This window comes from Amia ocellicauda, chromosome 1 (assembly GCF_036373705.1).
Source record: "Amia ocellicauda isolate fAmiCal2 chromosome 1, fAmiCal2.hap1, whole genome shotgun sequence".
NCBI lineage: Eukaryota > Metazoa > Chordata > Actinopteri > Amiiformes > Amiidae > Amia > Amia ocellicauda.
The window spans coordinates 58984048-58999047 of NC_089850.1; the positions used below are offsets into that span (position 1 = coordinate 58984048).

The following is a 15000-nucleotide window of genomic DNA, read 5'->3' on the forward strand; positions in this document are numbered from 1 at the left end:
ACCCAAATGTAGCAATTTCTCTGAATTGCTATTGTGTTCATGTTGGAAATGTCATGGTATTAATAATATACGGAAGTGTCATTATGCCAACTGTATTCTCTAACCTAGTCAGTGGCGGTTCTAGTCCGTTTCAGCTGGGGGGCTGGCTGGCCAGTTGTAATATTAGGGGGGCCATCAGAGGGGTGAATCACCCCTTAACCTAGTGCACCTTTTTTCATTGTGAATGGAAAACACAACAGGAATATTAAAAAATTCTCCATATTTTTTTAGTTGAAAATGTCAACTTTTTCAGTTGAATTTAGAAAAAAATAAAATAACCCAGAACACACACCAGTTTGTGACCTAGCATTACAATACATTCAGGGCTTAGCCCAGAGTCCAAACCCAAAGTGGGGGGGGTCTGGAGTCATTCTCACCTGGAAGAAAAAAAAGATTTTGAACAGCTAAATGTATTAATCTGGTGCACTTTTTAATGAGTATTAATAAAAAAAGATTAACTAAGATTTTGGACGTAAAAGGAAAGAAAAACTGATCTGAAAAAAATCTCTAGCAAGCAGTTACGTTAGCTAGCTAGACTTATACATTGTCAATCAGACATCAACTATTTAGCTGTACTTCTGATATTGTTCTTGGAATATTTTCATTCAATCATACATATCTAGCTTAGATATAAGCACTCACATTGTGTGGAAAAAATGTCCTAATGTCTACCTTATGTCTCTTTGCTGGTTTCATCTTAGAAACAAACTGGCTAGCTAGCTGGCTACCTCGCCACACTCAACGTCGTTAGCTGGCACAGGCAGTCTCACTACCGCCGGCAGTGCTGAGGTAAACAGACAGCACCAGGTTTCTAGCAGCAAGCAACCTTAGAGCAGTGCCTCCATTTGAGAGGACCCAACACGTACTAGAGTAAAATGAATAGAAGATGTGAGACACCAGAAGGTTCCGGTCAGGTGCGTAGGCTGGCTTTCACAACATGAAATCAAAATAAACAAAATGAGTGTTTCAATCGCCAGATCAGTTGCAGAGATGCATACGAGTCATACATATGCTTCAGGGGAAATGAATTATGGCTTGAAGACTTATCAGTTGGATTCTACAGAGGCAAAGTAAGGTCATACTTCCCAAAGTTAGGCTAGAGACCAGTGGTTCTCGGACTGCGTGCCGTCGACACTGGTGTGCCTTGGGAACTGGCCAGGTGTGCCTTGGAATTAGTCTTATTTATGATGACTTACATAGCTATAATCGTATGTAAAGGTGTGCCTTTGAAATTCTTGTTTTAATAAATGGTGGTCCTTGTGACAAAAACTTTTGAGAACCAGTGAGCTAGACTAGCTATCTAGCTCAAGAGCCCTCTTCTTCACCAACCCGAGCTTGTAACATTAGATGAGGCAGTGGCACTCTCACGTCCTGACTCATCTGCTGCTGCAGCTACAGGACATAACTCGTCCTCGTCCTGCACCTCCTCTAGCCTCACCTGTGCCTCCTTGCCTTCATGATCCTTTTTCTTTATGAAAAAGCTTCTTATATCCATAGCCGCCAATCAATTCAAGTTTTGCCTTAGTGAATTAGCTACCGCCAGATGCCAACAATTACAAGCCCTGTAACCAGTGCGCTCTCTCTCTCTCTCTCTCTCGGCTCACACAAAATGCGTGTGCCAAGTAATGTGAAGCAGATCTGCTGCTTGAGTGACACAGAGGACCCAAAACATACTTGCGTTTTTGATCAACAATATCATATTATTTTCAAGGGCTTTAGTGCATGATCGGAATGACAGATTAATAGATCCGGGGCTATTTTTGTATTATTATTATTTTAGTTTTTTGGGGCTATTCATAAAACATTCGGGGCTGCAGCTGCGGACGCCCAGGCCTAATGACGCCGCTGACCTAGACAGTGAATCTAAATGTCAAGTTGATAACGTTATCTGCTTTTCTCTGGACTGCTAACGGTTATCTTTTTCTCTTCCTGTTGTTAAGTCACAGACCACACAGAAACTACTTGAATTCTGTCTATTTTAAATACTTAAAAGTTTTATCTTGTTTACCAGGTATTTTATATGGTTTCTGGGAACAACATGTTTTCAATTCCTATTAATACACAGACTTATTAAACTCTTAAACCTACCTAAATTCTGCACTATCCTGCAAAAACGGTTATAAAAATGCCATAACTTTATGATCTAAATTAATCCTACATACCCCACAGTCTGTCACCCAGCCTTATTAAGAAGCATTACTCTGAGATGAACAAACTGCATGTCCTTGAGCTCACAACAAACACTGGCAGATTAAGTTTAAAGATCCTTTGGAATCTGTTTCATCTTTAAATACACCTTATTTGGGGGGTAGAGCTTCAACTACAGTAGTTTATTTATTTACATCATTTTGGAAAACACACAAAAGTCACAAGTGCTGATTTTCTGTGAACTGCCTATTTTAAATACATTAAATTGTTTGTTTGATTGTTTTTTAACTAGGAGCGAGACATAGAACGGAAAAACAGTGGAAAGCAGGAAAGAGAGAGAGGGGGAGAGAGAGAGAGAGAGGGGGAGAGAGGGGGGGAGAGGGGGAGAGGGGGAGAGGGACACACGGCACAGCACTGTGCTTATTCCGGGGAGAGGAGGGCACCCCTGTCTCGCCATCTGCCAAAATAACATCCCTGAAGACCCGCCGTGTCTTCTGTGTCTGACTGGGTGAGCTGTCTTTATGTTCTGCACACACAGACCGTCCTGGAGTGAAGACTGTGGCACAAACACACTTTTGTCCCTCAGATGCATGTTTTAGCTGCTTGCAACAAAAGCGGTACATTTTCCCGAGTGATTTAGTAATGTGTGTATGCACAATATTTTTTTTATTAGGGTTTGTAGAATGACATGCTTATCCATAAATCAGGAGTCCTTTCCAGTCACCAAATCTGTGAACAAAAGGACAGTATTTGGTGACTGGAAATGACTCCTGATTTTATAGATTTACAAAACACCAGCAGACTGCGATTGCCTGGTCAGCGCTGTATCTGCATTTCACGCCACTCTTGTTCTGTAATGGTGACCGCGAAGCAAATGAGTCAATCAGCAAAACCGACACTGACTCACTAAGTATGTATTTATTTTCTAAAGCACAGCAGATCCCTCGGGCCACTTCAGCGCACTTGGCAACATCTGAAGCACCAGTCCGTACAAACCGACATCTGAAATTGACCAGATGTAAGCATCGAACATAATATTACATAAATCAGTACATAAACATGCGGCTGAGTGCAAAGCAGGGAAGTAATTTGACCGCGTATGCGAAGGAAGTCCTCTCTGCCCACTGACCCTCACGCCTCACTCAGGAGATCGGTATGATTTCCACCAGAGAATCGAAACTTCTGACTCAACAGTTCAGAAGCAGCCCGAGCGATTGCTTCAGTCTTGTTAATGCTGTCCACAGCTTCTCATTGAGAGGAAGGTGAGTTGGGGTTAAACCTCACTAATGGATCCTGATTATTATTTTTTGTGTTGCTCTACAACAGTGCGTCTGGCTGATGGGGTCCATCCAGATCCTGTGTAAATTCGATTGTCTATTATTCAAATGCTTATGTTTATTTAATTGCAGAACCTGATCCCAAATGAGCCCCATATTGTGGATTGCAACTTTCTGTGGTAAGAATTTGTTGTCCTTTTGTTCTCTGTCTCACGCACGCTATAGCTGTGCCGCTCATTGGCTGTTTTGTTGTATCGGGACTTTATGATCTTGTACTAGTCTGCTGGTGTCTGTTTGGTCCAAACTGGTAATGGCTTAATTGATTCGAATATAAGGTGTAATTTAGTCATCATTATCAGGCTTAATTAGTCCTCCTCACCGCTGTGATTGTGCCTCTTCGGGAACAGGGTTGACCAATGCTTCTCTGCAACCTCCTGGTTTTTGTAGTGTATATATACAGTATACACCGATCAGCCATAACATCATGAGCACTGACAGGTCAAGTGAATAACACTGATAATCTCGTTATCATGGCACCTGTCAGTGGGTGGGATATATTAGGCAGCAAGTGAACATTTTGTCCTCAAAGTTGCTGTGTTAGAAGCAGGAAAAATGGGCAGCGTAAGGATCTGAGTGACTTTGACAAGGGCCAAAATGTGATGGCTAGACGACTGGGTCAGCATCTCCAAAACTGCAGCTCTTGTGGGGTGTTCCCGGTCTGCAGTGGTCAGTACCTATCAAAAGTGGTCCAAGGAAGGAAAAGCGGTGAACCGGCGAAAGGGTCATGGGCGGCCAAGGCTCATTGATGCACGTGGGGAGCGAAGGCTGGCCCGTGTGGTCCGATCCAACAGACGAGCTACTGTAGCTCAAATTGCTGAAAAAGTGAATGCTGGTTCTGATAGAAAGGTGTCAGAACACACAGTGCATCGCAGTTTGTTGCGTATGGGGCTGCGTAGCCACAGACCAGTCAGGGTGCCCAGGCTGACCCCTGTCCACTGCCGAAAGCGCCTACAATGGGCACTTGAGCATCAGAACTGGACCACGGAGCAATGAAAGAAGGTGGCCTGGTCTGATGAATCACGAGTTCAAGGTGTTGACTCCAAATTCCCCAGATCTCAATCCAATCGAGCATCTGTGGGATGTGCTGGACAAACAAGTCTGATCCATGGAGGCCCAACCTCACAACTTACAGGACTTAAAGGATCTGCTGCTGACGTCTTGGTGCCAGATACCACAGCACACCTTCAGAGTTCTAGTGGAGTCCATGCCTCGACGGGTCAGGGCTGTTTTGGCGGCAAAAGGGGGACCTACACAATATTAGCCAGGTGGTCATAATGTTATGGCTGATCGGTGTATATCAGTCCCTGGACTTCGCCACACCAAGAGAACACGTGGGATTCAGAAGTGGATATAACGTGATGGGTCATCTTCACTTCATCTGAGAAGGATGAGAACGATGTGGAGAAAATGAGCTCTTGCTGACTATGAAAAACCATTTGATTGAATCCCTACAAAGGAGTAGGTTAAGCAGATCGCACAACTCCTCACAGCAAGACTCTGGACTGGGAAGAAAAAGTAACCTTGTTAAACATCTTATGATTTGCAAGGATGGTGAGGTCCTCATGCAAACACGTCCGAGGACCTGCAGCTTCAACATCCAGAGCTCTCGGACACCAGTGTGAAAGCTGTACTTATATTGCACTTGATTGAGACCAGAGTCATGTTTAACAGCTTTGTTAAATCAAAGACAATTGAAGTTGATCAACAGATACTCGAAGAAGTCAAACTGAAGTGGTGATATCATGGAAGAAATCAAAAGTAGAGCAAACTAAACCACTGGCATAAACCACACACTGTAGAAAGATTGATTGTATGATTATGCTGATGATTACAGTAATACAGTACAGCTAATTTTATATAGCGCCCTTCGTGCAAAGGAGTATGAAAAAAGCCATTGGCCAATCAGTCCCCCAAATCGGAACAAATGCATTTTAAATACTGAACATTGTGATCGTAGTTTGATTAGAGTGGGTATTTCGGAGGCGGGCAGGAACCCCTGACACTTGAGCAGACAGTTCCTCATCACGTTGCTGGTCTGTGGTATCTTGTTGATCGTGCAGTTTTAATGTAATTCAACATGAACTTTTGTTTAAACCTCCCTATTGATAGGTGCCTCTGAAGTCAGAGACTGAGATATGAAACCAGTGTGCGGTATTGAGTGTGTTGCTGCTGTTTTGCAGTGGCAGTGTGCGGTATTGAGTGTGTTGCTGCTGTTTTGCAGTGGCAGTGTGCAGTATTGAGAGTGTGTTGCTCCTGTTTTACAGCCGCAGTGTGCAGTATTGAGAGTGTGTTGCTCCTGTTTTACAGCCGCAGTGTGCAGTATTGAGTGTGTTGCTGCTGTATTGCAGCCACAGTGTGCAGTATTGAGAGTGTGTTGCTGCTGTATTGCAGCCATAGTGTGCAGTATTGAGTGTGTTGCTGCTGTATTGCAGCCACAGTGTGCAGTATTGTGTTGCTGCTGTATTGCAGCCACAGTGTGCAGTATTGAGAGTGTTGCTGCTGTATTGCAGCCGCAGTGTGCAGTATTGAGTGTGTTGCTCCAATTTTGCAGCCGCAGTGTGCAGTATTGAGAGTGTTGCCACTGTATTGCAGTTGCAGTGTGCAGTATTGAGTGTGTTGCTCCAATTTTGCAGCCGCAGTGTGCAGTATTGAGAATGTGTTGCTCCTGTTTTGCAGCCACAGTGTGCAGTATTGAGTGTGTTGCCACTGTATTGCAGTTGCAGTGTGCAGTATTGAGTGTGTTGATCCTGTTTTGCAGCCGCAGTGTGCAGTATTGTGTTGCTGCTGTATTGCAGTCGAAGTGTGCAGTATTGAGTGTGTTGCTCCTGTTTTACAGCCGCAGTGTGCAGTATTGAGAGTGTGTTGCTGCTGTATTGCAGCCATAGTGTGCAGTATTGAGAGTGTGTTGATCCTGTTTTGCAGCCGCAGTGTGCAGTATTGAGTGTGTTGCTGCTGTATTGCAGCCACAGTGTGCAGTATTGAGTTTGTTGCTCCTGTATTGCAGCCACAGTGTGCAGTATTGAGAGTGTGCTGCAGCTGTATTGCAGCCGCAGTGTGCAGTATTGAGAGTGTGCTGCAGCTGTATTGCAGCCGCAGTGTGCAGTATTGAGAGTGTGCTGCAGCTGTATTGCAGCCGCAGTGTGCAGTATTGAGAGTGTGCTGCAGCTGTATTGCAGCCACAGTGTGCAGTATTGAGAGTGTGCTGCAGCTGTTTTGCAGCCGCAGTGTGCAGTATTGAGTGTGTTGCTCCTGTTTTGCAGTTGCAGTGTGCAGTGGCAGGACCCAGGTCTTCACAGAGCAGGAGCTGCGAGTGAATGAAGGGTCAGATGTGCGGCTCCCCTGCACCTTCTCCCTCAGCCCTGAACACAGGGGCCACAGCTTCAGTGTAGATTGGGAGTTTAACCAAACGGTAACGCCTATTTTCTCCCTTCTTATTCCTTCTTAATGCGTTTTCTTTTCATAATAATAATAAGAATAAGAAGAATAATAATAACTGTACAATTGCTGCAATACAACTAAGATTAAATCTCACACTGATGAGAGCCCCTCCAGCCTTGCAGGGCCGGGTCTGACGATCACTGTCGTGCGTGGTGGCTGGCTGTGAATGAAGATGGCGGCTGTTGACTCCATGAGTCCAATTTGTGTGTTTAATTTGTGGAGTCAATGAAGCCACCGTTCTCTGTTGAACGAAGGCTCCCTGCTTTGTTTGCTCAGCAGGTGGCGATTTTCTTCTACCTCGCTAATCACAGCACCACGCAGCGCGGGGTGTCCTTCGTCGGGGACATCTGGAATAACGATGCCTGCGTCCTCCTCCATTCTGTCACCCGGAACCACAGTGGCGTGTACACGTGCCTCGTGCGGCCTCACCACCACGGCCTGATCTACAGGAACTCCACCACCCTTACCGTCCTCCCCTACGGCTCAGGTTTGTACTGCCGTCCCACAGCTGGAGGTTGACTGTTGTCTGTGTGTCTAAAACTGATAGTATTTAACTTGAATCATGAGAGAATACAGATTTGTACCCCGATCTCTGCTATGCAGTTTTAATTATAGTTTCTAACAGTATCTTCTGTATTCGGTGTCCCCCCATCTTACCACCTCCCTACATCCTTCTTATTGCTGTATTCTTTGTGTTCTCTCTCTCTCTCAATTCGTCCTTTCTTTCTCCCTTTGATCCTTTGTCTGTTTCACTCCTTCATTTCTCTCTCTGCCTCCCTCCCTCATTTTGTTGAGTATCACCCATGTCCTCGGTCTGTCATTTTCTCCATCTCTGTCTCCCACACTACCTCTCTGTCCTCTGTCTCGCTGTCCTCTCTCCACCCCCTTGGTCTCACCCTCCCCTCTGATTCTCAATCCTTTCCTCCCTCCTCTTCCTCTCCCAGCACGAGGCAGGATGGGCCCTATCCACATGTCCCCCGAGCCTCAGTCGTCTCAGTGGCCACTCTACGCTGGATGTGGGGCTGGACTACTTGCCCTGCTTCTGTTTGTGGGGGTAGGGCTGTGGACACACTGGAGACATCGAAAGCACCCCGACACACTGAGGTAACACTGGACGACACAGGACTCACAGAATTTTCCTCTCCCGTGTCTCTCTGGGCTAATTGTGCGTCCATTGTTTGATGTTTCAGGGAGGAGAACGAGAAGACTGAGGCCAAGACTGTAGACGCACAGCTCCCTGGGAAAGACAAGGTACCGGCGAGCTGGATCAGTCAGCAGGCTTTATTTTATTATTTTATTTTATTAGTACATAATATCTTGGTTCAGTGTTCTAGTCTAAATTCGCAGATCAGCCCAGATTAGAGGATATGTGAAGAGCTAACAGTGTTAGACTTGAACAGACCGGTTTGATTCTCTCTCTATATATCTCTGTCTCTGCAGGACACGGACTGCTACGTCACCCTGGGAAAGAGATGCGTGCCACACCCCGTCTCCTGCAGCTTCAAAGAGGAGAGCATCTATCTGACCATGGTGCGTTTGCTTGCTCCAGACCCCTGCCTCTCTTAGTGTAAAAAACACCCTCACTTATTCAGTTCTTAACTTAAAGCTTTGAGAATTCGCTGTTCGATCGCACAACACAGGGCCTTCCTATTATCAACAAGGTGTCCCCAGAAAAACAAAATGCAATAGTAAAACTATATCTTCAAAAATAAATCTACCGCACTTAAAAACCTACCATCCAGCAATGTTTTCAATTTTAGTGTCTAAATTGTTGGAACAAAGTATCGAAAAATGATTATTAGCCAAACTAAAACGATGCTGATCAGAAGCCTGAAAAGCCATTCTGACTAATAATAAGTCTTACGGACAGGGAATGAATGTGGTAGGTAATACCTCAACGGGAAAAACCTAGTTTCCATCCATCCCATCCGTGAGCTCCGGCAGTGTTATCAGTTTAGTTGTGTAACAGTGTTTGTCTTCCACTCGGCAGCACGGAGACCCATGTTCATCACGGCCTCAAAACAACAGGAAGGGGCTTCCGTTGGAGTGGTGTGCCGAAGAAAACCTTCCAGCTGAAGTCATATACACCAGTGTGGTGTAGAAAGCTCACTCCACTGATCGGGATTATATATGGATTTACACTCCGAAACCCATACTCTCGTCCGCTCACAGGGAAGGCACCTGTATTGAAAGTCTTGCCCGGTGTATGAAAAGGTGCATTAAGTGAGATGCCTCTTGCCTTTGTGAGGCACTCTGTCCTATTTCGAGTCAGACACCTTTGATACAGTCAAAACCAGGAAACTGAAAGGCGAAACGGAAAAAAACAAGATACGAAGGCGGCACATTTCCGCTCCCTTCTTATCGTCGTTAACAAAAGAAATCAAAAAAAGACGCAGCTAAGCATAACTTGATTCAGTTTTGAGACGGGCTTAGAAGAACTAAAAATACCACTGATTGTTCAATCTTTATGGTCTTGCATGTAGACACACTTCCTGTTGAGTTCAAAGTGAGGGTTTTAAAAGTATGCAAGCCCACACACAACTGAGAGGCGCCTCTTACTGTTTTGTGTTGTTGGTTGAGAATTGTATTCGCACTGTGTGAGCCTTTACTGCTTTAACTAATTTCTGTACTATAGTATGCTTGAATTGCGAGCCATGTCCATTAGCGAATTAAACAAAGGTGATCTGATCTACTGTAGTGGACCGAGAGAAGCAGTGCAGTGCAGTGCTGGTGATAGCAGGTTAAAGATTGTAAAGCAGAGTGATCTTGAGAAAGGGCTCCCCCTGCTGTCAGACTGCAGATTAGCATGGCTTCTCTTCTAGGGTCCGCAGTTAGTGCTGAAATCCAATTGTTTAAAAGCCTGCCAAAGTGTCCTTGCTAGTGATGTTTAATTCTGGTGACATTTCAAACCGTGCAGGGAAATCAACACACAGAGACACACCTGGTGAAACACACTGAGACTGTACAGTGTGGTAGAAATAAGAGGTTAATCCCCTCCGATGGGAATGCTACTGTATCTGTTATAGACACATACTGCCTCTGTTTGAATCCAATCAATGATCGCATCCGACATTACTTACATTAATTATGCTCTGGCAATGAAATGATAACCTCAAAACTAATAGATGCATTTAAAGGGTTTAAAAACATTTTCTTTGTTAATTTTTGTTGAATGTAAATAGTTGAATAAAATAAATAAATAAATAAATAAATAAAAATATATATATATACATGTGTTTCATGTAGTGTGTTGTGTTTCCTGCAATGCGTCTTTACACACTCCCAGTCCTGCTGTGTTTGTGCCTGCTGCAGTTTGTGCTAGGTGTTGTAAAGGCTGCTGGTTTCACTGCTCTGGTAGGCAAGCCATCCAGTGGGTCAGATTGTGGGGACGGCAGAGCCAAGATTGAGGTGATTGGATGCAGTTTCCACCTGCCTGTCTGAAATCAACCCTATCCCCCTCGACAGCATTGCTTTAACTCTGCAATACACTTGTCTTTGAAATCCCCACGACCGGAATCCTTCCCTCCCCATCCCCATCTCTATCCCTCTCCCCTTCTCCCTCCCTCTCTCTCTCCCTCTCTCTCTCTGTCCTTGATCTTTTTCCCACTCATCCCATCTTTCCCCTTGTTTCCTCTCTCCCCCTCAGCCTCCCCCTCTCCCCTCTCTCTCTGCTGCTGAAAAACAGGATCGATGCAAATGCAACTGGGCTTGGAAGCAGCCAGCTGATTTTTGTATTTTTTTTGTGCTCCAGGTTTATTTTCAGTTTAACAGCGACGCCCAAACTAGCTGCTCCATCTCCCCACCGGTCTGTGAAACTCTTATCTATGCAGCAGAGCCGAACCTTAAAGTAACAGTGCTGTCATCTGTAAACTCAGTGCTTCCCACAGCGGACTGTATGGTGGCAGCCGGCCTTTCTGCAGTTGAATCCAATGTGAGCCACCATTGAGCCCAACGTTAAGACCCAGTGTGATGAAGTGATGTGTATACTCGCGCCCGAATGTGGCCGGAGCCACAGCAAACCTGCTCGGGCAAAACTCAACATGAAGGTTGTTTTTGTTTCATGTATTGTTGAAAAGACAGCCGGGCCAGTTGAGGTTAAAAAGATTTTAAGCTTAAGAACATAAGAACCCCATCGTGCTCGTTTGGTGTCCATTAATAACTAAGTGATCAAGGATCCTATCCAGTCTGTTTTTGAATGTTCCCAAATTGTCTCTTCAGCCACATCGCTGGGGAGTTTGTTCAGATTGTGACGCCTCTCTGTGTGAAGAAGTGTCTCCTGTTTTCTGTCTTGAATGCCTTGAAGCCCAATTTCCATTTGTGTCCCCGGGTGCGTGTGTCCCTGCTGATCTGGAAAAGCTCCTCTGGTTTGATGCGGTCGATGCCTTTCATGATTTTGAGGACTTGAATCAAGTCCCCACGTAGTCTCCTCTGTTCCAGGGTGAAAAGGTTCAGTTCCTCAGTCTCTCAGTAGGACTTTCCCTTCAGACCTGGAATAAGTCTGGTTGCTGCCTAGTGCTACAAAATGTTGCACAATGATCCAGAGATGTGAGATTTTCTGATTGGATAGCATTGGTTTGTCACAGAAAGGTGTTCTGTCGCCCACTTTAATACTTCGCTGCCAATCACCAATGTCCCTTACAGAATGTTGATTTGCTCATTTTAATATTCCGCTGATATTTGCATCATATGTCTGCAAGCTGAGTATGCCATTCATGTTTGGGGTTTACAAGCTACAAACTATTGACAAGCCATTTTCATGACCTCATATCTTCACTAAAACTGTGTTGCCACTAGTATATTGACAAGCCCTCCTGTGCCCGTGATGGATCGTGCCAAGGGGCTTTTAAACCCTTTTAATGCGTCTATTTGTTTTGAGGTTATAATTTCATGCACCCAGGGATATATGGTCATTCAGGAAGAATTTTATTATGAGCAGCTGCACAGAAGAGGTTTGTGGGTCAAGTACAGATGTTTTGGTGGCAGGACAAAAGAGAGAAAGAACTCCCATACCTGTCCCGTGATGAGGGAAAGTTTGCTTTTCTGTCCAGCAGCTCGTGATGAATAACCACATATGGTCAAGCATAAGCAAAAATAAGGTGTGTGTGTAATGTTTCAGGGGCTTGTGTGACGCATTAGATCACAATTGCTGGTGAAAACTGGTTCTGATCCGACCCTGATCGTCTGGGAATCAGTGGCACAGTACAGTAGCACAGCAAGGCAGTGACCTCATTCACAGACACACAATCCTTCAGTGTGCCTTCATAAACGGCCCCATTCATACTTATTAAAATGTCAGATAGAGGCTAATCTGTATTATCATATTAGAAGAAAGATAATTGATACTATGTCTAAAAGTTTCCATAAACGTGTAATGCGTGGGATAAACGAGTTACAGTAACGTTGACAAGAGTCTGGTATTGTGGCGTGTGTGAACTGGACTCAGTTTCTTTGCTGCTGCGGTTTTCTAGTCAAATCCAAGTGCAAGAAATGGCCGACGAAATGATGTTTCAATTGTGTGTTGGTGAAGCAAAGAGGAAAGATGCAGTGCTATCAATTCGACAATGGATTTGCATACATTTGAACGAATATTGACTTGTATAATGTCACCAGCAGGGACAATACAAAGTAGTGATACAAATACACAATTATTCTACATATATACATACATATATCCGCGAATATGTTTATAATATTCACGTATTTATATTATTCCTCGTACTACATCTATACCGGTGGTGGCAGTACAATAGTGCATTGTGTGTCTTAATCCCAGGCGGAGTGGGAGCGACAGAGATGCTCTTGCATGGAGTGTGTGTCACACAGAGAGGGAGTGCATGTGTGTGTGTGTGAGAGAGAGAGAGAGAGAGAGAGAGAGAGAGAGAGAGAGAGAGAGAGAGAGAGAGATTTAAAATCCGACCCTTCCGCTTCCTTCAAACTGCAACCACAACCGTAAAACCAATCCCTCCTCCTGCTACAGACACTGCCAGCCATATTATAGCACTGAAAAATACCATAACATTCCTATTTTTCCTTTGACTTTTTATTAAAAACAAAACCCAAGCAACGTCCCAGTTTGCAGAAACACGTCACAATGAAGCCCGACAACATGTTTTTGCCATCTCAAGCGCGACCCAGATCATGGATGAACGCGGCCAACGTGTGCAGTGTAGGACTGCTGGTGCTCTCCATCCTGGGTGAGTACAAATAACCAAAAAGCCATGTCTGATGTGCGGGGCTGGGGGGCTGTTGGGCTGTTGTCGGGGGGCTGACACGGATTTGGAAGAGGGGTTTCCCTGTTTTGGCGAGAGAGTGTGTGTGTGTGTGTGTGTGTGTGTAGTGGGGGGGGGGGATGCTCTCATCATTTGGACATATTTCGGGAGTGTGTGTGTCTGGGATGGAGGTGTCAAAATAAAACGGCTGCGAAAACGGTAAACAAGGCCCCTTCTCTTGCACCCTCCTCTACTCCATCCCTGTCCCTGTTGTGTGTCAGCTATGGTGCGGCTGCACTGTATAGGCTAGTTGTTGTTTTTGCTTCATTTTTTATTTTAGTTTTTTTGTACATGGGAGCCGTTATATCTTTACTTCAGTTCGTTGGTATAGACATGCATACAAGCAACAACGGATGAAATGGGAATTAAAGTCAGACTTCTGGCTACAGGGCTTGCGAGCTTTACTGCAGCATACAGTGGCATTCGGGTGTGTGTGTGTGTGTCAGTGTATTAGTGTGTGTGTGTGTCAGTGTATTAGTGTGTGTGTGTGTCAGTGTATTAGTGTGTGTGTGTGTGTCAGTGTATTAGTGTGTGTGTGTGTGTGTGTCAGTGTATCAGTGTGTGTGTGTCAGTGTATTAGTGTGTGTGTGTCAGTGTATCAGTGTGTGTGTGTCAGTGTATCAGTGTGTGTGTGTGTGTGTCAGTGTATTAGTGTGTGTGTGTGTCAGTGTATCAGTGTGTGTGTGTCAGTGTATTAGTGTGTGTGTGTGTGTGTGTCAGTGTATCAGTGTGTGTGTGTGTGTGTGTGTCAGTGTATTAGTGTGTGTGTGTGTGTCAGTGTATCAGTGTGTGTGTGTGTGTCAGTGTATCAGTGTGTGTGTGTGTGTGTGTGTCAGTGTATCAGTGTGTGTGTGTCAGTGTATTAGTGTGTGTGTGTGTGTGTGTGTCAGTGTATTAGTGTGTGTGTGTCAGTGTATCAGTGTGTGTGTGTGTGTGTGTCAGTGTATTAGTGTGTGTGTGTCAGTGTATCAGTGTGTGTGTGTGTGTGTGTCAGTGTATTAGTGTGTGTGTGTCAGTGTATCAGTGTGTGTGTGTCAGTGTATTAGTGTGTGTTTGTGTGTGTGTGTCAGTGTATTAGTGTGTGTGTGTGTGTGTCAGTGTATTAGTGTGTGTTTGTGTGTGTGTGTCAGTGTATTAGTGTGTGTGTGTGTGTCAGTGTATCAGTGTGTGTGTGTGTCAGTGTATTAGTGTGTGTGTGTGTGTGTGTGTCAGTGTATCAATGTGTGTGTGTCAGTGTATTAGTGTGTGTTTGTGTGTGTGTGTGTCAGTGTATTAGTGTGTGTGTGTGTGTGTGTGTCAGTGTATCAGTGTGTGTGTGTCAGTGTATTAGTGTGTGTTTGTGTGTGTGTGTCAGTGTATCAGTGTGTGTGTGTCAGTGTATTAGTGTGTGTGTGTGTGTGTGTGTGTGTGTCAGTGTATTAGTGTGTGTGTGTGTGTCAGTGTATTAGTGTGTGTGTGTCAGTGTATGTGTGTGTGTGTGTGTGTGTCAGTGTATCAGTGTGTGTGTGTGTGTGTCAGTGTATTAGTGTGTGTGTGTGTCAGTGTATCAGTGTGTGTGTGTCAGTGTATTAGTGTGTGTGTGTGTGTGTGTCAGTGTATCAGTGTGTGTGTGTGTGTGTGTGTCAGTGTATTAGTGTGTGTGTGTGTGTCAGTGTATCAGTGTGTGTGTGTGTGTCAGTGTATCAGTGTGTGTGTGTGTGTGTGTGTCAGTGTATCAGTGTGTGTGTGTCAGTGTATTAGTGTGTGTGTGTGTGTGTGTGTCAGTGTAT

The 15000-nt window shown here is 44.7% G+C and overlaps 2 protein-coding genes across 7 annotated transcripts in view; both read left to right on the top strand.

Moving 5' to 3' along the window:
- The window catches only part of LOC136754950 (uncharacterized), a 17269-nt gene extending 7077 nt beyond the window's left edge, over positions 1 to 10192 (top strand). For 2 of the 4 annotated variants that reach the window (XM_066711242.1, XM_066711251.1), the window contains exons 2-8: positions 3597 to 3643; positions 6785 to 6933; positions 7239 to 7449; positions 7907 to 8066; positions 8153 to 8213; positions 8403 to 8492; positions 8953 to 10192. In XM_066711242.1, the coding sequence (XP_066567339.1) occupies positions 3610 to 3643; positions 6785 to 6933; positions 7239 to 7449; positions 7907 to 8066; positions 8153 to 8213; positions 8403 to 8492; positions 8953 to 9063 (816 nt within the window). In that variant the 5' untranslated portion in view covers positions 3597 to 3609 and the 3' untranslated portion in view covers positions 9064 to 10192. Of the gene's footprint in view, positions 1 to 2595; positions 2696 to 3596; positions 3644 to 6784; positions 6934 to 7238; positions 7450 to 7906; positions 8067 to 8152; positions 8214 to 8402; positions 8493 to 8952 lie in introns of those variants that run through there. The other 2 variants (XM_066711261.1, XM_066711271.1) reach the window with 2 other exon arrangements.
- A 2617-nt stretch (positions 10193 to 12809) lies between these two features.
- Positions 12810 to 15000, top strand: part of scn2b (sodium channel, voltage-gated, type II, beta) — a 26667-nt gene continuing 24476 nt past the window's right edge. For all 3 annotated transcript variants that reach the window (XM_066711293.1, XM_066711285.1, XM_066711301.1), the window contains exon 1: positions 12810 to 13156. In XM_066711293.1, coding sequence (XP_066567390.1) covers positions 13054 to 13156 — 103 coding nt within the window. In that variant the 5' untranslated portion in view covers positions 12810 to 13053. The remainder of the gene's footprint in view (positions 13157 to 15000) is intronic.